The 21,671-nt window shown below is 48.1% G+C and overlaps 1 protein-coding gene across 2 annotated transcripts in view; it reads right to left on the bottom strand.

Moving 5' to 3' along the window:
- Positions 1–21,671, bottom strand: part of GALNT15 (polypeptide N-acetylgalactosaminyltransferase 15) — a 46,339-nt gene that overhangs the window by 6,300 nt on the left and 18,368 nt on the right. For both annotated transcript variants that reach the window (XM_019435713.2, XM_019435723.2), the window contains exons 2-8: positions 20,388–20,554; positions 17,572–17,776; positions 10,161–10,328; positions 8,269–8,386; positions 6,391–6,585; positions 3,753–3,884; positions 3,264–3,368 (exon numbers count right to left, since the gene is read on the bottom strand). In XM_019435713.2, the coding sequence (XP_019291258.2) occupies positions 3,264–3,368; positions 3,753–3,884; positions 6,391–6,585; positions 8,269–8,386; positions 10,161–10,328; positions 17,572–17,776; positions 20,388–20,554 (1,090 nt within the window). The remainder of the gene's footprint in view (positions 1–3,263; positions 3,369–3,752; positions 3,885–6,390; positions 6,586–8,268; positions 8,387–10,160; positions 10,329–17,571; positions 17,777–20,387; positions 20,555–21,671) is intronic.

The following is a 21,671-nucleotide window of genomic DNA, read 5'->3' as shown; positions in this document are numbered from 1 at the left end:
TTCTTCTTAATTTTTTTATCTGGCATATCTAGGTGCTTTTAGGAAAAGGGCTTTCAGCTTATCCAGCTCACAATTTTGCTAGATATAGAGGTCCTTGCTAGTCCCCTCCTCCCCACCAAGAATCAGAAAACCCACAAAAGCGAACATTCTGTTCGCATGCCTGAGACTGCATTATTCCCGGTTGCAGAGGAGGAAACCAAGACTTGGAGGGTTTAAGAAGCCCCTGATGTCACACAGCCAGAAAGTGGTGAGCTCTTGCCACCATATTACACTGCTTCCTCACTTAGCACTTTATATCTGTATCCTTCTCCCCTGTGCCAGGTGTGAATGCCTTTTGCTGTGTTCCGGAACACTGGTAAAGGGCAAAGCGGAAAGAGGCCACATGGGTCCTAAGAACCTGCTTCCCCATGTGCCCTCCAGATGCAGGCCTCCCTGCCCCCAGCCCAGCCCCCTCCCCACCCCCCACCTCCAGGATCCCAGAACCTGCTTTGCCAAGCCTGGCCTCACCGGTCCTCCCTCCAAGACATGTTCTGGCATTTGCCCCCAGGCTCTCGGGGCCTCATCTGACTCATTTGATCAATATCTCTAGCAACTCGTACTTTGTTGCTTATTTTTAACACAGGCCTTTGGGATATGACACCTTAATGCAAAGGCCCCTGTCACAGGCTAAAAGAGATTTGGGGGCGGGCTAGGCCTTTCTAGGTTCACCCAAGTTGTGAAAAGAAGTGGACCCACCGACCCTCAGCCAGCATCTCTGAGCCTTCCCACCACCTCGGGGAGTTATTCTGTGATGGCAAATTTGAAGAGAAGCTTAGCCTAAGATACAAAGAGATCTTCCTGATAAACAAGGGGTCTTCATGGATGCTGGAATGACCCTGCTGCATCGAGAGCCTTTCTCTGACTCAATTACCTTCTTCTCTTCTCAGACACTTGAGGGCGTAAAATATACCAACCCCTGGGGTGCTGCAGGAGGAAATATGGTTCTATCCTTTCACTCATTCCTTTAGCTTCTGGGAATTATGAACTAGGGATTTTAGAGCACCAGGGACCATAGGGGGCTTCATGGGAATCTATTCACCCTGGAAATTGTTACAATTTTGTGCAGCTGTGCTTATATGTGGTTTGTTTTTTTTTTTCTGGGAAAGGGTCCTTAGAATTTATTACCTTCTTAAATGAACGATGTGACCTGTAATAAAGAGTCTAACTCCTTGTCTAATGTCTGGTCTCTTAGCATTCAAGCTCCACTCCTTCACCTTATATCCTTGCTCTACTTCTGGGCAAGCTCTTAAGAGAGCCCCGTGCTTTCTTCTTTGGTGCTGGTGGGAAGTTCAATCCAGGTAAGCCCAGCCAGAGCTTGGGAACCCTCACCTGACCAACCACCCCCCAACCACATAAGAGCCAAAGTCAGCCGCCCCTTCTTGCTGTCTTGCTGTCTTGCTTGTCTTGCTTGCTTGGGAGCCTGTTCTGCTCCACTAGGAAGTCTCATTAGGTGAATAATTATGCTTTCCATTCTCTGTTGTTGCATGTGGGGAGTCATCAGTTTCAATATCTGAACCAAATTTGGGGTCAGGGGTTGATCTTGCCCCCACAAGGCAACCACTAGATACAACCTAAAAAGATGAGGAAGCACAGGGAGGGATGGAGGGCCCTACTAGGCCTTCCTAGGCCTACACTTTAACCAGGTGCCACCTGGATTTCTTGATGTCAGTTTCAAATAGTCTGTCCTGTGGTGAACCATCTATATCCAAGAACAGGAACCTTGGCTTAAGGAAGGGCCTCCCCCTGTGGGCAGGGTGCCTGTCAGGCATGTTCAGCATCTCTCTTCGGCTGCCCTTTGGGCCATTAGCTTTTTCTGTCACCAGGGCAGCCCCATCTATCTTGGGTACTGACAGGTCTGGCCACACTGCAGAGTGGGGCCTCGGGGAAAGTCGTGCAGTTTGTCTTCATTGCTGCATCTCGGTCCTTCCCCAGCAGTCATCAGAGCCCTTTCTCCTGGGGAGAGGCCCCATCAGCCCTGGCATCCCAGTACAGCTTATGTGCTGTTCCCCAGGGGTATTTGTGCTCTCCGCTTTCCATCTGACTGTGGAATGAAAGACTTTCTCCTTGTGGAAGGAATCCCATGGACCAAATTGCTCTGTGCCTGGGAAATCTTCTAAATGACGCCAGTGCTCTGCAGCTTGGAGCCAGGGACCCCATCTGTGTGGAAGCCCTACTCTAGCAAGTGCAGCAGATGGTTGGCCAAGGCCACGAGGCCTATCTGCTCCAAATCCAGCCCTCCTTCTCTGCTTCTCACACACACACACACACACACACACACACACACATGCGTGCATATGCAGAGACACCCACACAGACAGACAGATATATGCACAGAGACACAGACAGCAGACATGCACACACCAGGCCTCTGTTGTGCAGTAAAGATCCCCCTCTGTGAACTCTGGCTCCCATAGAGCCCCGTTAAATCCTGGAAAGCCACAACACATCTGCGTGGGAGGACTCGGAATCAGAGGACTGAGACAAGACTGTAACCACAAGTTGTGGGTTGGAGGCACCACTGTAAGTGGGGAACACACTCTGGGGTCCCCTTCCCTCCTCAGTGCTTCTGTGCCTACAGCGCCCACTTGGATGACCCATATTACCCCATCTCTGGTTCTAGCTGGCTGAGGATCTCTGGCTGGTCCAGATGTTTCAAGTGGTGCCCTGATAGAAATGTGTGTCAATTTCTTTGACCTCTGATTAGAGATTTTTAATTTAAATAGGGAGGTTTTCCACAAACTCCGGATTTCCAATGTCTTTTAAATTTGGGGGCTAATCTCATAATCCTGGACCCACTTACAAAAGAGAAAACATGTGTTGAGGCTGGGGGACGGGCATGGCTGTCCTTTCTGATGGGCATGTGCTCCTCAGGCATAGCAGCCTCCACCCAGCTCACTGTGCTCATCCCTGCCTGACCCTGGGGATATCTGAGTTTGCAACCCCTGGGTCAGTCACTCTCTGAGCCTCAGTTTCCTCATCTGTTAGATGAAAGCATTGGCTAGATAGTCTCTATTTGCTTCAGGCTCAGATGCTTGTATTCTCTGATGATGGCCCATGTCTGTGATTGTGCCTGGGGGCGGCGTGGGCAGAGCTGGGATGCATCATTGTGGTGGGGGACATGGCACCACTGAAAGGAGGTGCCCCAAAGGGAAGTGAGGAGCATCCCAGGAAAAACCATTCTTAGGTCTTGCCCGGATGTTACCCTGAGAACTCTGACTACCCACCTGTTGCTGCCGGCTGTCACTGCAAGGAGCTAGCATCATGGTGCAGCCCAGGATGTCCCCTTCTTCCTGGCAGTCAACACAGAAGCCAAGTCCGGTGTTGTGGAGCTGAAAGTGGACATCCATACAGAAGTGAACCCCGCCCTCCACTGTTAAGACACCCTCCATCAGGCGCTAGTCCTCCTCTCCTCCTTCCCTGCAGTGTAGCTCACGGTTCCAGGTTCAGGCCACAGAAATAAGCAAGGTCAAGCTAAAGCCTCTAATACCAATGGACAGGAGGCAGGCCACATCTGTCATGATGAAAGGACCTGAAACAGGTTTTGGGGCAACCCAGTCACCTCCCTCAGGGTAGGCATGGAAGCCTCCGAGGCTCCCCTGACCTCGGGACTGTGTGGCCAGGGTCATGGACAAACATCTGAGTATCCAGTTTCTGTATTGGGAGGCTGCCCATCCCCTCCCCTTCCTCCTCATCTTCCCGGGGGCATGACTTGCCTTTCCAGAGAACCTGGGCCTGCACTCAGATGGGTAAAGCTCAGGGTAGATGTTGGCCAGAAACCAGTGGAACATCCGACAACCCAGTCTCCTTTGCAGCTGCAGGCGTTCTGTGCAGTCTGGCTTCTCAGCCTGATGGAGGAGAAAGACACGGGCACTGAGATGGGGGAAGGCTGACTGTTCACCACAATTCACACGTGGGGGAGGGACAGAGGTAGCTGGGAAGAAGCTGAAGGATTGGGACAGAGTGAGGGGACCAAGGCCACGGTTCCCTAGGGCCGTAGCCAGGCGGGGAAAGTCATGTGTTAGGGGAAGAAGTTTAGAAGGGACAGAGTAGGATGGTCCTCCCTACAGAGAGCTGTGGAACCAGCAGTGTGGTTGTGAGAGCACTCCCTCCCCAATCCTTCACATCTTCAGTCTACAAAGACCATTATACCTGTGCTTTAAGGACTTTTTGTGGAAGCTGGCAAAATGGCGGGGCTTTGCACCTAGGCTGGTGTGCTGCAGCACCATAATGAGCCATATGGAGGCAGGAACTGACCCAAAGGCAACTGAGATGAAATAAGCTAGGAAATTGTGGGGTGGGATGGGGGCAAGACAAGTTTACTTTTCTTCCCCTCCTAGTGCCCAATTTCCTCCATTACCATTAATAAATCATTCCTTTGGGCTACTCTATCCCCTTTCCTTGAGATTCTCCTTTATAATACAATTGTCCTGGGATGGATATCGGGTAAGTCCTTAACACTCGAGTATAAATTTATACATTTGGCTATATTGATAAGATACAAGGAAACCTACCTATACATTTAGTATTAAATCCTGGATACCTTGAGGGAAGACAGGGGTGCTAAGGAGGGGTAGGAAGGACCAAAAATAAAAACAAAAAAGAGAGATCATATTTCCTGGGGTAAGGAGAGGAAGGGAGAGGGGGCTGGAACAAGAAGTCCATGTCAGAGTTCCAGTTTGATGGCCTTTAGTCTGGCAATTAAACACTGGGCTAACAGGCTGAATGAAGTGATTCCGCTTTTTTCCATCTTTTACTCCTCAGATATAAATGGTGTGGATCTGCCATACTGACATGCTCTCGGTATGCTTCCCAGACTATGATCCCCTGAGCACCTGGCTCAGAAATGCCCACGGAACTTGTTAAAAATGCAGGTTCCTAGGCCCTATACCAGAGACTATGATTCAGTAGGTTGGGCCAGCAACCCTGGAATCTGCATTTTGACCGTTTCTCCTGCTGAGTTTTATCCACAGAAAGTTTGGGATCAACTTCTCTAAGGCAGGGATGTCTTGTTTATTCAGCACACCTGCCTACCATTAAACCAAAGAGATCTATTACTCTTTACTCTAAGGAAATTAGTGTAAGTTTTTTATGGTTTCTTGGCTTTCTTAGTGTTCGTTTGAGACCTCACCAGTCATTCTGCAGGGCTGGACTTTGCTACCAAAGCAGGAATATTCCCTCATGAATTTTCCATCACCTTCACCTTTCTCAGTGGTCAAACAAAGTGGCAAATCTCTCCAGCCTTTTGTTTGATCTCAAATGAGGGGCATATGCTGACAATGAACTTTCCCTTCTGTACAACCAAACTTGACAGGGGAAAAACAAGAGAATGTTAACTCCTCCAACAGTGAAACCCTGACCTTGTCTTTTGGGTGCCTATAATTTCTGTATCTCAAAATCCATGTGAGGGTTTGGATAGAAGGATAGAAATTATAGAGCAAAATTAATTTTTAGCTACTTAAATTTAAACTAAGAGCATAAAGTTAACGTCTCCAACCTTCAGGGAGGCAGTGATATTATTAAAATCTTAACATCGATGTCAGCCATAGGACATTTCCAAAACATGAATTAAGAGGAATGTACCAAAAAAAAAAAAAAGCCAGAAAAACAAATGTCTTCTCATTTACCAGTAGGAGGTGCCATTGTCCTTGTGAAAGTCATCAGATGACCAGATGACGGGGAGATTTGTGGATCAGAGAATGGAGCACACCCAGCAGTGTGGGCAGGCTGGTGAGAGGCTTATGGGAGTTGTCCCAAGACCTTTGCGGGTCACGGAAATCTTATCTTCGGAGGCCCCACTCCCAGCCTAGGAAACAGTAATGGGAACCCACGTCTCATGCTGAATAGTATTTATGTGCCAGTTCCACGAGAATTGGGCTACGTGGCAGTTGAAGATGTGCTGTTTGTGGACATTAATGAAATGTTTAAAATTTTAAATTTTTTGTGGCTTGTTTTGGATCTTTTATGTTTATATTTATATTTATATTTGTTTCATGTCTTGGATGATTCCACAGTTTGAGTGCTTTACTCAGGAGGAAAGGGCGCTCTGAGACCCGTCACTGCTTATTCCCTGCCCAGTCTGCCCTCTGGCCCCACGATAAAGGATCGCAGCCCATAGATGTTCCACAGACCTCAGGGGGCTCCAGGCCAAGACCAGCCGTGATGCTGTGTGGAGATGCTTGGGACAGACAGGCAGCTCTGCCAGGGGGCCACTTGAGAGGGGCAACTTAAGGGAAGCATAAGCCAGAAGCTTTTGTTTTCCCCTCCAGGTTGGACAGAGAGGCACTCCTTGGCCCAGCCTCCTGCTGGCGGCCCGTGCTGGGCCCAGAGGCCCCTGCCAGGATCTCTCCTTACCTGGCTCAAGGAGAAGGCCTCTGGGCTGTGCCTGTAGAAGGTTTCTTTGAATGAGCCCAGCCAGGTCTCGGCGATGCGAACCTTGTTCCGCAGAGTGGCCTCCTGATCACGGGGGGACTGGGCTTCCTGATTTTGATAGATGTGCCCCACCCGAGAACAGGGAAGGATTTCAACAGAGCCACCACAGAGCCAGGCCTGCCATAAAAGGAGAAAATAAATATCTGAACACAACTCCAAGGACATGGAGTTAGGGATCCTGACAGGGGCTGGAAAAATGCACAGGAAATCACGAACACAAAATGGTGAAGAGAACGATAGTCCGCGGGGTGCCTCAGAGTTTCCAGATCTGGGAGTTCCGGGCAGGCGAGTGACAGTGCGGGAAGAATGGGTGCGGTTGTCCCGGGACAGAACCAGTGGAGTAAGGGAGCCGCATCCATGCAATACCGGAACGGGCCCTTTCCCAAAAGCACATGGACACGTTTGGCACCTTTAGAGATATAGCTGTGTGGATTAGCACCCCTGTTCCCCAAAGCTGCTTCCTCAGGGAAAAAGGGGTCCCTGGTGGTCAGAGAGTTCTCCAGTAAAATTCATTTGAAAGGAAGCCTTTCGTTTCATCCTGGGGATCAAGAGGAAAGCGAAAACATTTCTAGCAGAAGGCAGCATGTGGACTGAAACACACCAAAAACAGAGTTCCCAAACTCTGGGCCATGGTACCCCTGGGGGTGCCCCATCAACCTCAAAGGGCCGTGCGGGATATTTTAAATGTTTGAGAAAAACACGGTGACATCTATTGGGTGTTCTGCAAACTACAAGCTTGAGATAATTCATGATTTCCACATTAGATGGCTGTATTTTCGATAATGTACACCTTTACGGGGTTGGGTTTTCAGTGGTTGCTGTGATGAAAAAGCCAGTCTCGTGTTCAAATCGACATGGAACGGGAAATGAAGGTGATGGTGTCTGGTCTGATTCCAAGGCTTGAGAAGTTGTGCAGTGCCCAACACTAAATTTAGGCACTAAATTTTTAGCGCAAATACTTATTTTTTGGAACTATAGTAGTTCCCCCTTATCCATGGGGGACATGTTTCAAGACCCCCGGCAGATGCCTGAAATCACGGATAGTTCTGGACCCTATATACACTATGTTTTTTCTTATACCATACATACATACATACCCGTGATAAAGTTTAATAAATAAATGAAGCACAGTAAGAGATTAACAATAACTAATAATACAATAGAACAATATCATGATATACTGTAATAAAAGTTATGTGAATGTGGTTTCTCTCTCTCTCAAAATATCATCTTATATTGTACCCACTCTTCTTCATGTGGTGATGGGAGATAATAAAATGCCTACGTGATGAGATGGAGTAAGGAAATGACAAGGCATTGTGACCTAGGGTTAGGCTACTACCCGTCTGATGATACCTCAGAAGGAGGATCATCTGCTTCTGGACCAAGGTGGACCATGGGCAACTGAATCCGTGGACGAGGCAGGACCAGTGAGCGCAATGCACAGAACTGTTTGGCATTTGTTTTGGCCTATGGGTGCCATGAATAACGCCTGAGATGCCAAGGGTGCTGTGAACACAGAATGTACGGGAACCCCTGTGCTACAGTGTAGACGGCTGATATGATGCCCTTTCCTATGCACAGGTTGGATAGCTGGTTTCAAGAGGGAGGCTGGGGGCACAATCAGAATAGGGCATGAGAGACGTGGGAAGGGAAAGAAACACACTACATTTCATGACTCGATACATTGCCTGCAGCTTTATCCCTGACCAGGGGCATTTCTAATGGCTGCGTCTCAGCTGGGACCTCACATACTACTCCACAGAACCCATCTGGCTCCTCCCTTGGTCCAGGACATACCTTGAGAGACAGTTCGAGGTTTTCACCACCCCGCAGTGACATGAGAGGGTCATATGCACCAGTGTTTTGGAAGTAATGTCTGTCCATGGCCACAACACCACTGGGCACCACAGGGCTCCTAGGCAGAGAGAAGACAGGAACAGACTGCAGTTCAGAACCTCAAGTATATCGGGAAGTCTTACCATGTGGGAGCTCCAGGGGCCGAGAGAGTGGACTCTGGGCCCAGATAGACCTCAGTGCTTTTAATTGCAAGACTGGAGCCAAGCAACCAGGTCAAAAATCCCAGTATTCTTTTTTTTTTTTTTTTTTTTTTTAAGATTCATTTGTTCTTGAGAGAGAGTGTGTGAGCAGGGGAGGTGCAGAGAGAGAGGCGGGGAGAGAAGATCTGAAGCAGGTTCTGTGCTGACAGCAGCAAGCCCAATGCGGGGCTCAAACTGCAGATGGAGGGCGACTGCCCGGGGGTAAACACCACATGATCCCTTGTCCCACGGGCCCTTCTTACAATGTGACATTGATATTGCTTCCCCCTGAGAGGTGGGGTCTAGTCTTCTTCCTTCCCATGAACCTGGATGGGCCTGCGATTATGTTGGAAGTGACCCTGGGTGACTTCTGAGGTTTGGTTATAGAACGGGATACGTACTCTGAAACATTATACTGACTGAAAGAAGCCCGACACAAAAGGTCACATATCCTATGATTCCATTTATATGAAACATCCAGAACAGATCAATCCATAGAGACAGACAGTGGCTGGTGGTTGCCAGGCACTGGGGGGAGGAGAGGGTGGGAAACACCACTTAATAGGTATGGGATTTTACTGTAAAGTGATGGAGATGTTTTGGAACTAGATAGAGGTGGTGGCCGCACAACACTGTGAACGTGCTACCTGCTGCTGAATTGTTCATTTTTAAACGGCTCACTTGTGTTACGTGAAATTCATGGCAATAAATTGTTCTTTTAAAGGGGGAGAGGGATACAGCTTGTTTCACCTGGGCCTCTTGAGTGGGATACTTAGTCTTAGAACCCAGTGCCATGGTGTGGCCAGCCCCACGTGCAGTGACCTCAGGGAGAGAGCGGGTGAAGTTCCCACTGAGGTCCCCCCGATAGCCAGCATGAACCTTCAGACATTCAAGGAGCCTCACGGGGATTCCAGCCCCACCCCCACGGCCCCTTGAGCCATTTCCTGCCATTCTAGTCTAGTGCATGGTCCTGCTGAGGCCCCAGATACCACGGAGCAGAGACACCCAACCCTGATGCTTCCTTTCATAATTCATGACACACACAATCTGTGCGCTTAAAAAAACGGTTGTTGTTTTACAGTGAAGTTTGGGTGGTTTGTTACAGAACAGAAGATATCTAGAACATCTTCTTAAATAGAATAATTGTCCCAAACCCAAACACACCCAAAAACCAAAGCAAGCAAGCAACCATAAAATTTGATATATTTTGAGAGTTACGGTGTCTTAGCATTCACCTGGCTGAATTCTTCCTTTTTAGCAAGAAAGTACTTGAGGCCAGGGAAATTCCAGTGTTACCTGGAGAAGTAGAGTTAGCTCAAGATCCCAGCTCGGGTTCTCTCACTGCCCCACACAGAGGCATCCACTGACGCTCCCTGGAGGAACTTCAGCTGGACCCCATTCCCATAAGAATATAACACTAATAACACCAAGTGTTGCGCTCGGCACTCTCTCCATGGTTTTCACGCAGGAACTCTTTTATTTAGCCTTCCCAACAACCCTTTTGCCCTCAATTCACTGATAAGGAAACTGAGGCACAGAGTAAGCAACTTGCTAGGAAACTGGTGGGGCTGGGATTAGATCCCAGGCAGTTTGGCTGCTGAGTCCACCCTGAGGAAGCAGAGGTATAAAGCAGGCTATGTGACAGAACCTCACCTGATGGGGCTGATGGGGGACCGGAGGGCCTTCCTGTCTCGCTCTGGCAAAGGCTCCCAGTGGAAATCCAGCTTCCAGTCCAACACTCCACGCTGCAGGTCCTTGGAAGGGTAATACTGCAAAGTCTTCCAGTCAATCACGTCTATGACTGGAGACACCACCCGGCTCCTGGAAAGCATTGTGGAATCAAATAAGGGATACAAACCATTCACTTACTGGAGGTTAGAAAGATGATCTACACTTGCACTGCCCAGTATGGGAGCCAGTGGCCACAATATGGTCTGGGTTGAGGTGTGGTGTAAGGGTCAAATACACACTGGATTTAGAAGACTTAGTATGAAAAAAAGATGTAAAAATCTCAGTAATTTTTCCATTCATCGCATGTTGAAATAATAACATTTTGGATATATTGGGTTTGCTAAAATGTATTATTAAAATTAACTTCATCTGTTTCTTTTTGTTTTGTAATGTGACTATTAGAAATGTTTAAATTATATACATGGCTCATTATATTTCTGTTAGTACTGTTCTAGAAAATATTTTTTGCATGAGGAGCTGGGAGCTCATTTCATTAAATAGCATGCCTGCCTCTTTTTTTTATTTAAAAACATTTTTTTAAATGTTTATTTATTTTTGAAGGAGAGAGAGACAGAGTGTGAGTAGGGGAGGGGCAGAGAGAGAGAGAGAGACAGAATCTAAAGCAGGCTCCAGGCCCTGAGCTGTCAGCACAGAGCCTGAAGCGGGGCTCGAATTCACAAACCGCGAGACCGTGACCTGAGCCGAAGTTGGATGCTCAACCGACAAAGCCACCCAGGCGCCCCCCTGCCTCTTTCTTTTTTCACAAACCTCTGTTGATAACACCGAAAGACAGGAGAATGGGGTTCTAGGCTCAGCTCTGCCACTAATGGGCTGTGTGATCTTGAGACAGCTGCCATACCTCTCCGGGCCTTGGTTTCCTCCTTTGTAAAGCGGGAGGTTGAACCACGTCCCACAAATACCTTTCTCAGCAGTAACACTCTAGGACTATGGCTATTGACTTCTTTTGGGGTCTTTTTCCCTTTGAAAAGTGTAGACTCCTCTTCAGAAAAATAATCATAGGCACATATCCAAAGTATTATGCATAATTTCAGAAGGTTCATGGGCCCCTGCTCTAGGGTCTGTTTCTTGTTCCTGTATTATACAACTTGATTGGCTTGAGGAATCAGGTTTGCCAAGCCCCAGACGTGTCCCTGATGTTAATGCAAGTGTATGTGGGCACATGGTGTCTACAAGCAAATGGCGGTCCTGCGTCTAGACTTACTTGCTTGTTCATTTACTGATGGCTGTTGGTGACGGTATTTTATCCTTTTGTGTGATTGTTGTTTGTTTTGTTCTGCTTGCAACAGCCTGGGATATGACCTCAGGGAGGGTAATGTGGGAAACCGGTACAGGTCAGAAGCTTTTTTTTTTTATCTCAAATATAATTTATTGCCAAGTTGGCTAACGTACAGTGTATACAGAGTGCTGTTGCTTTGGGGGGTAGGTTCTGTGGTTCATCGCTTACATACAACTTCACATTGTAACTAGACAGGTGATCACTCAGGTGGTGTGCCAGGAGCTGATCTCCACCTAGCCAATATCTCAGTCGCATTGTTTTCTGTTTTGTCACAGGTTTTCTGTCATGGCTGTTACTTTTTTTTTTTTTAATTTGAGACAAAGAGAGAGAGCATGAGTGGGGAGAGGGCCAGAGGGAGAAAGAGAAAACCTTAAGCAGGCTCCACGTTCAGCGTGGAACCTGATGTGGGGCTTGATCTCATAACCTTGGGATCATACAAACTCAAGAGTCGCGTTCAACTGACTAAGTCACCCAGGTGCCCCCAATGACTATCAGTTCTAAAATCTATGCCAGGAAATAGATCAGTCCTGAACTCGGGGGTGGCTGGGAGGTGCCACTCTAAGAGAAGAGAGATTCCTGGCAGGAGAGATGCCAGCCACGCTGTGTTTTACACTTCTATTGATGTCCATCTCTGTTCCTTCCATCTTGGAGATGGCCAGGACTAGGGTAGCCCAGGCTACATGGAGAGGGCCAGGCTGGTCTTGGGACTCAATTATCTGTCCTCAAGTGACTGACGTTGGCATAAGAAGTCATGGGGTTTATATTTAGAGCAAGGACTCTGATAGGGTTTTCCTGCCCTTTTCACATTGTTGCCTCTGGAAGGGAAGGGAAACTTAATCCCTCTGGGTCTCCACTATTTCTGGCATCCTGAATTGACCAAAGAAAACTGAGAGGCAAGATCAAGGAAGAAAGGAGGACACCCAACCCCCCCACCCCACCCCAAGTCCCCACTTACGGCAGAGTGAACTGAGCAGATGGAATGGATTTGGCTCCGGGCAAAGCATTTTGTGGAATTTCAGAATCGAGAGCCAGGGAAGCTGTGTGGCTGAATCCTGAAGAATCCCCTCAAATTTGTGCCATCTTAGTAATCATAACAGGACAAGAAAGGAAATTGCATCCGAGCAACCATACAGCTTGCTGATCCTAGATCTTCGAGCTGTGTCCTTCCTGACAAAGGTGTACATTACTTTTGACCAGAAAATGGGAACTCTGGAATTTATCGAATTTCTCTTTTTGCTCTGTGTTGCTGGAACCTCAGAGTCTATGCAAAGCTCGCTATTAATAACTGTATCACCCCTCATATCCAACGCTACCTTTTCCTGGCTGAAATCTCCTTTTGCTTCTATCTTGACCAGACACTTAGGTGATTATTCACGAACCTCTCTAAGTGCCTTTTGGGTAGAGATTAAGAGGATAGCAGCTGCTTGACCACGGCTGAATTAAGGAGTGACTGTAGTCTAGTGACTCAAAAATGGTGATTTAAAAAACCCAAACAGTCTTATATTTAGCTTTGGGTTTTGCACCTACAGATGTGTCTGGTGTTCTTGGAATATGCTTAATGCAACATGGCAACGCTGCCTTGTTTGACTTGGAAGGAGCTCAAAGTGTCTGCTTATGCCATCATTCTCTCTTTCAAATTGAGCTTTAACTCTCAGGCAAGTGCAAGGCTGATTCTCTTGTAAGCCTCTCTAAGTTCCAGGTAGGCAATTGGGTTTCACAAGACACACAGAGGTAGGAGAGCTATCAGCCAACACTGGTTGACTGTTGACTGTAATACATGAGGTCAGCTTAACTGGGGTTTCAGCCTTACCAACCAAACCTAGTTTATCTGTAAGCCCTAGTTTATCTCATCCTGCATTATTCCTGTGCTTCAGTGTCCCTCTGGGTCTATGATGACTACAGTCATTTTGGAAGTTCACCCAGATTCTCGGTGTTGGGGAAATTATCAAGGCTCTAAATTCTCTCACCCCAGAGCTCTTGCTTCTCAAGGGTGACCCCAGGACTGCTGCGGCTGGCTCTTTCAGACTCTGTCATGCTGAGGGGTGTGGAGCAAGATGAGGGCTGGAGAATTTCCCAGGGACGTGAGACCAAAAGGAGGCTGCTCCCTTTGTGGGCTGGAGGCATCTTGGGCCCCTGCTGCTCCTCAGCGCGCGCACACACACACACACACACACCACTTTTACACAGGATTCCTCAGACTGCTTTCCATCATTTAACCTCTTGCAGGGCAGAGTGGTTCTTGCTTCTCCCCACTGAGCAGGCCCAGCCCTGGCTAAGCACTAGGTGACCTTAAGAACTAGGTATCTCGGGGCGCCTGGGTGGCTCAGTCGGTTAAGCGTCTGACTTCAGCTCAGGTCATGATCTCACAGTCCATGAGTTCGAGCCCTGCGTCAGGCTCTGTGCTGACAGCTCGGAGCCTGGTGTCTGCTTCAGATTCTCTGTCTCCCTCTCTCTGACCCTCCTCCGTTCATGTTCTGTCTCTGTCTCGAAAATGAAAAAATATCAAAAAAAATATATATATTTTTAAATAATAAAAAAAAAAAGAACTAGGTGTCTCTAAGATAGAGGACCAGACCCAATTTAAGTGGAAAACAACTTAAACAACCTCTGGAGCCAGCATCGCCCCTCAGGGGGTGTTGTCTTTGAGCACTTCACTAAGGACTGCCCCCTTCCCACTGGAAACCTTCATTTGTCTAGGGCCATGACTCTCACTCCATGGCTTGGGTACTAGAGCTGGCAGTTAGCACATGGCAGTTGACCGCTACCCTTGATCTTCACCTTTGTTGCTTTACATGGAAACCAACCACCAATCAGCACCTTTAATTCTGCTCTACAAAAACTGCTCTTTGAGTAACTCCGTCTGGGGCTGCTATGTACAGTTATGTGGGCTGTGCACTGCCCAAACTTAGAGAATGCCTCAAATACTGACATTGGAAATTTGCATACCTATTTCTAAAATTTCTGGCAGTTATCATTAAGGTATGTTGTTCTACAAAACGAATGTATTATGACACATGTTCTGAGGAATGGGAATAAAGGGTAATGAAGAAAGGAATCCTTTTACCAGTTCATACAAAGTTGCCATATGGCTCTCCATAGACCTGTTCTGTGGGCAAGGACAGAGAACCAGGGCTAGGAACCAGGCCTTGAACCCTCTGACCAGGTTGATGAGGAAGTTATGGCTCTTTGAAATAGTTGATTTATGGCTTGTTACACTGTTACTCATCATCCCACTCCACCTTTTTAATGAAAGTTCTTAAAGACCTTTTCTTACCTTCTGCACAGTGGGTCCTCACCTGGTGACAGAATGCCTCTTGCCATGAACCTCAGCTGGGGACCCTTTCCTCTCTCAAAGAGCAGCAGCTATTAGGAACTGTGCCCACTGGCTTCTATGGCTTTGCTTTACACGAGGTGAGTGGCCACAGGAGGCCAGAGGAACACTTGAGCAAAGTTGCCATGGGAGTAAAACAAACCTTAAAAGGGGACCCAGTGCAGGTTTCAGAGTATCATTGTGTGCAGTGGAGAGAGATGAGAAATCAGACCCAAGAGAGGTAGCTTTTCTTTCAGACCCTCACCTGCAAAGGCCTTCAAGGTGAACACTAGGTCCCAGAGCAAATAGGGTGCACAGGAAGCTGTGAATGAGGTGGGGGGTCGCAAAAAGATGGTCAAACCACAGAAGGGAGGGGACATGATGAGGAAGCCAAGCCAGAATGGGTCTGGGACCAGAGGCTGTGTGTGTGTGTGTGTGTGTGTGTGTGTGTATACACACGTGTGCAAGAGAGAGAGAGAGAGAGAGAGAGACAGACAGAGAGAAGGAGGGAGAATGAGAGAGAGAAGGAGAGGGGGAGAAGTTTGATAAAGAGAAGAAGGGAAGAGCCCAGGAAATTAAAATTTCATGGACCCACCTCTTCACTGTGGAAGGTTTCTCAGGGAGACCCATTTTATTTCAAGCTGAGGACACTGAGGTATTGCCAAGTCTTCCTCACTCAGCCTAGAGTGAGAAATCTCCAGATCTGTGAAAATGGCACCAATGTGAGAAGCAGACATGAGGGGCTTGTTCTAATCAATGTTTTAACACGTGTCTCACAACCAGGGTGGGGGTGGGTATGACCAAATTTTACTCCCTGATCAGCTTCTCCAATTCTTTTTTTTTTTTTTAATAGAGTTTATTTATTTATTTATTTTGAGAGAGAGAGCAAGAAAAGGAGGGGGAGAGAGAGAGGGAGAGAGAGAGAATCCCAAGCAGACTCTGCACTGTCAGCACAGAGCCCGATATGGGGCTCAAACTCACACACCATGAGATCACAAACCAGAGTCAGACGCTTAACTGACTGAGTCATACAGGTACCGCTCTCCAATTCTTAAAAAAATTCCTAGACAACAAAAAGAGCAGTGGACCCAGAGTTGGAACACCTGGCTCACCTGCAGAGTCTCTGTGTGCCCTTGCAGATCATTTCACCCCAGGGAGCCCCAACATCCCTCTCTGTGAAACGGGAGCAGAATTAGCCGCCTGAGACATCTCACGAGGAGGGCAGGTCAATGAAGAATTATACGAAAGCGATCTGTTAGGGTTATGCATACATATGGCTTAATAATATATGACCAGGCTCCTAAATGTCTGCATAAAAGAAAACAGCCCAGCTATTGAGTGCCTGTATGACCCTGAGGGGTCTCCTTGCCCTCCTAGGAACTCGGTTTTTTTCAGCAGTGCAATCCTGAGGTAGGACTAGATGGTTTTACAGGTCCCTCTGAAAGCCATCTGTCTATGCAGGGAATAGGCAGGACCAACTTTAGGTCCTGCTCCAAAGATACACGGTCCTTGTGATTTTGAGAGGAGAATCCAAGATGGCAGAGTTGCAGGCTTCGCGTGTTTGCTTGCCTTGGTCTTGGTGCTGGACTTATGCACGTTTCCTTTTCTTCTGAGATAATAGCCAAGGATGGGCAGTAATCTGCGTCATGGTCCTGCATAATTAATCCTTCTTGATTTCGCTTGAGCTCTGATGGTTCTTTATTAAAAAGGAATTGCTGGACTATTAACAATTTGCATTGTGCTGCTTGAAAGCTCCTCCGTCTAGTGGAATATGCTAATTCTTCTACCTCCTCGTCCAGTAATGACTTTTTTTTATATGTGGTCATCCCCAACTTCAAAGGAGACAGCGAACATTTACCAGGGGAAGGAATGCAAGAATAGAAGTCATAAGGCTTGGTTCTAGCATCAGCCCTGTCTGGCGGGGCATCGTCAGAAGCAATCATTTGTTGAACCCCTACTGTGTAATAGGCCTCTGCAAACCCCACGGGCTGGTCCAAGGTGGGCTAGCCACCAGGTTTTGCTTTTCCTCAGTGGGATATTCAGGTTGAAGAAAATGGTCGACAAGACATGTTTAGAAACTGTATAAGGAGAGCAGGAAGTGGGGGAGTAAATGACAGTAAGATGGGGAAAGAAGAATGGAAAATGGTCAAGGAAGAAATTTTAAATGTTTGGCTAATGCAATTGTCTCTGACTGCACATTCCTGAGGCCTTGGTTAGAACATTAGAGACCCCTCATCCAGAAAAGCAATGCTGGTTCTCGATAGAAGTTTAGCAATCACCGGGTCTAATGCTTTCTTTTTAGGGATAAGTACCTATGAGCAAAGTATAAAGACTTTTTCTCAGGTTATATTACAATCTTGATTAAAATTGCTCACTTTTCATCAAAGAGAGTGATAACCATGGTAAGATGTTACCCTATCCAGGAATATTTGCAACTTAATAGAAGCTGTTCTCCAGGCCTCAGTCTTTGTGTCTAGAAGGCAGCAAACAAGGCAGATGGACTGGAGAACCTCTAACTTCCCTTCCAACGTTACCTCCTTGTGCTTTTGAAAAGGCTCAAACTCAAACATCAGAAAAAAAAAAACAATGACACATGCTGCTCTCTAATGGCGGAGGAGACTTGGGGACTATTTCAGTGGTGGATAGATGCTCTGTGAGTGGCTGAGGCTGCCGATAATTTCTCCCAATCCCACCTCTTCCTCCCCAGACCTCAGGGGCGAAGTTACCTGTCACCAGCTATTCTGCTGAGGAGGGGCTCCAGCCAGCCCGGGTGGCACTCACAGTGGGAATCCATGAAGACCAGCACGTCCCCGGTGGCCCTGGTGGCCCCCAGCATCCGAGCCCCGATGGCCCCCAGCCTCTTGTTGCTCCTGAGCAACTTCACCCCCTCCAGCCTGGCCACGTATTCGCTGAGAGAAGACTTGAGTTGTCCTGGAATTGACAGAGTCATGGTCAGTGGGGTCACAGACACCACAGCCGGTGAAATTGTGACGACTGTCAGTAGGATCACTATCAGCAATTCTCTTGGGAGCTGGGGTGAGCATAATGTCCTGAGACTGAGATACATTCCACTGTGGCTGTTGCTAGGATGTAAGTTGCTTAGTTAGTTTGGGGTGGGTCAGTATTCTCTCTGGTAAAAACCAGCAGAGATGGTCATAAAACCAGGAGAGGAGAGAAGTGGCTAACCTTCTCTAACTGCAGCAGCGAGGGTATGCAGATACTGTTGGTGCCCTACGCAGATGCCCTAGGGTCCCTTTTACTGGTTTGGTTTTGGTTTTCATGTAGCTGTGGGTTTACTACTAATTGTAGTCTGCATCCTTCTCTGGAGACAGGCCCTTGGATATGGACCTGCCTCTCCTGTGAGTGCCAGAGAGTCATGCAGAACACCACCCTTGGCCCCACGTGCCCAGGGCCAATGACCAAACAGTGCAGGGTTACCAAAACCCGCTTTCTTGCCCCAAGGCAGGACAGATCCTGAGGTGCAGCTTGCACTGCAGAGCTGTCTGTGGGATCGGGCTGCGGCTGGACTTCATCTGAAACCTCATCTTGGTTTAGCTCCTTCCTCTCCTTCTCCTACTTCCCCCACTCTTCTGTGGGGTTCCCCTGAGAGTGCAGTGCCCCCCAAATCACGAGCACATGAATCTCATCTCAGGCTCCACTTCTAAGAAATCTGACCTAAGACAGTGGTTCAAGACAGAGGGTCCGTGAAATGTGGCTGCTGGTGGGCCATTGGTGGTGCTGGCCAAAGTGGTCTCCTTGTAGTGGTAGGGGTGGGTGGGCAGCACAGTGGGTCGAAGAGAATGAGCCAAGAATCTAGACTTTCTTTAGGAACAATGATTCCATAGGGGATAAAGAATGAGAGAGGCTTCTTAGGTTTTTCATGTAAGATAAGAAAAGCTGTGTGTGTGTGTGTGTGTGTGTGTGTGTGTGTGTGCATGCACACATACGCCAAGATGAACAAGCCAGTGGAGACCAAAGGAATAATGTATTCAGAAAGAAGTAGCGTCCTCCATGAAGTCGTGGAAATGGGGCGCCCCTAATCACTGAACTAAGACGTTCTCAAGGGCAGGGATCGTACCTCACCCATTTCCACTGCTCTGAGCCCTAGCACAGGGCTGGCCTATGGTAGGCATTCAGTGCGTGTGTGTTCAACAGAACTAAGCCAAAGAGCAAGGATTTCCTCAGTTCCTCAGCCCAGAGACAGTCTTGACAGGGATACACCCAGCTCTGCTGCTTTGGCGACAGGGTCTCCGGCGAGGGGAGGCTCAGGCAGTCTTTTTAAAGCTCCACCTTTTAAACAGCATGTGGCTCCCCAAGGAGACTTTTCTGCAGGGGAAACTGTCGAGCAGTGGATGGATTTCCAGTCACTTGGCTGTTGAATTTCTTGGTGGTAAAATTTTTTGCCTATTTATTACTTTATAATTATTTTTCTGGTAAGCTTATTAGCCCCAGGTCCATTCCCTCGTGAAGGACATCTATTAGCAAAGCTATTAAAATTTCTGAACTTGGATATGTGAAAAACAGCCCGATGGTGACTCCACTGTATTGAACACTGCTGGTTGTCTTATCCAACATTCATTCCCCCCCTCCATCCTACTAGAAGAAGCTTGACTTTGTTCAGTGCAGCTAAAATCACTCACTTACCCCAAGACTCCCTTGCTACTAGTAATAGACTTTTGATCCAACACTGGTAGAAATATACAGACATATGGGCCTGAAGCCCCCCAAAGAAAAGCAGTGTTTCTCAAAGTGCAGTACATAAACCAGCAGCATCCCCATCACCTGAAATATCGTTAGAAATGCATATTCTTGGGCCCAATACCAGAATTGGGGGCTCTCTGGGGGAAAAGCTAGTAATCAGTGTTTTAGCAAGCCCGGTGATTCTGATGTACATTCAAGCTTGAGAACCGCTGAACCTTCTTCTGTCTCCATCATCTTTTAGTGACTCAGTCATGCAACGGGCTGGTCCCTAGTAGTGAGTTTCCCGTCAGTGTAAACATCTGAGCAGATTCTGCGAGTCTAGGCTCTGGGCCCGACTCTGCTGCGCTTGGCCTGACTCAGTCCTGGTCAAGTCTCATCTCTAGGCCTCAGCTTCCTCATCTGAAAAATGAATGGATTAGGCTAACCAAGAGTGATTTAATGACTAATCCGCTCAAGTGCATCACCCAGTGTCTAGGAGGCAGTGAGCACGTATGAATGGCCACCCTGCTGTGATTCTAGAGTGTCTTGGGAAGAAGCGTATTAGGATGTGTGGAGGTTGGGACTGGGAGATACCTCCCTGGGATCAGGCTGGAGTTACTTCCCGGGACTCTGGCTCAGATCTCTTTGCCTTGCTTGGTGGCTGTGCTCTCTATGCCTTCTCCCCCTATTTCCTTACTGGTTGCCCCTGGGGCTCTTCACTCATGAGTTACCTGCACCTGAATCCTCATCTGGAGGTACGCTTCTGGGAACCTGGCCTCCAGGGGCTCCAAACCCCAGTCTTTGCATGGGAACCCCCCAGGGTCCAGGCCCACCCGAAGAGCTGGGAGGAGCCCATAGCCACCTTGCTGGCTGAGGTCGTCCACCAGGATGATCTCCTTCAGGAAGGCCCTGGGCACCGTGTCAAGGATACTGTGCACGGTTCTCAGGAGGGTGGACCAGGCCTCGTCGTGGAAACAGAGGATGATGCTGGCTGTGGGCAGGCTCTCCTCGGGGTGCTGTTGCAGACACCTGAAGGGCAGAGAACCAGAAGAACAAAATAAACATTGGACGGCCTCTAACTCCCTCCCTAGGGCCTGACTGGAGCTGCTTTAACCAGATGGCTCACCCCATCCCCCAACTTAGTAGCTGTCTCTCTGGGTTTGCTTGAAACTTCCGTGTAAAGAGAACCCATCACACCCTCGCAGTGGTGCTATGATCTCCCAGTCCTCATATCCCAGGAGCATCTTGACAGTGTTTAATCCACGTCTCTCTCATAGCAGTTGAGGGGTGTTTCCACCACTCCCAGGAGACGGCTGTCCTAATCTGTAAAATGGGAATGAAGGACATCACCCACCTCACGGAGCTGTTGTTAGGCTTGAATAGGATGAGGTACACAGTGCGTGTCTTATGAACACAAATTATCATTCATTGAAGGGCAGAAACACTATTCTCTTTGTGTCTGCTTCCATGCAGTCTAGCATAGCACCTGGCACATAATAAATGTTAAGAATTATTCTTATTCTTACGGAAGGACAAGGATTGAACATGTGCGAGGGCCAACAAAATGCCAGACCCTTTACACATATTACTGCTTGTTTACACTAAAATACGTCTTTGGTTTGGGCTTTTACCCCCATTTGGGGGATAAGGAAACCGAGGCTCAGAGAATGGGCAAGACTTATCAAATGTCACAGTACCAGTAAGTGGCACAGAGCTTCAAAGCTGTCGTGCCCTTTCCCCTCTGCTGGTTCGTGGCTGGACAGATGGGAGTGTGAGGAGCTCCCTCCTCCAGGCCATTCGCAGGCCTGTCCGGTTCCCTCCTTCCTTTGCAGATGAGCACGATGCTTCGGATTTGCTTTGCCCTGCCTCTGCTGAGGGTTCCGACTGAGACCACAGTGGAATGAATTATAACAACAACGGGATGCGTAGAGCAGTGCGTGACTCACGACTGTTCACGGAGGCACTTGTTTTCCTAGGTCGCTTCTAAATGTCCCTCCGTGGAGGAGTATTTGCTTTTGAGTAGGGCTTATCTCAGGGACCTCAAACTTCTGACACCTAAAGGCAATTGTGATGGTCAAAGTGCATGCGGTTCTTAGTCTGACAGCCGGACTAAGGCTGGCCCCGCCTGAGAGAAATACCAGGCTGC

The sequence above is a fragment of the Panthera pardus genome, unplaced genomic scaffold (assembly GCF_024362965.1).
Source record: "Panthera pardus isolate Hobbes unplaced genomic scaffold, ASM2436296v1 HiC_scaffold_16, whole genome shotgun sequence".
In the NCBI taxonomy this organism is placed as follows: domain Eukaryota; kingdom Metazoa; phylum Chordata; class Mammalia; order Carnivora; family Felidae; genus Panthera; species Panthera pardus.
This window is presented reverse-complemented; position numbering and strand designations above follow the sequence as displayed.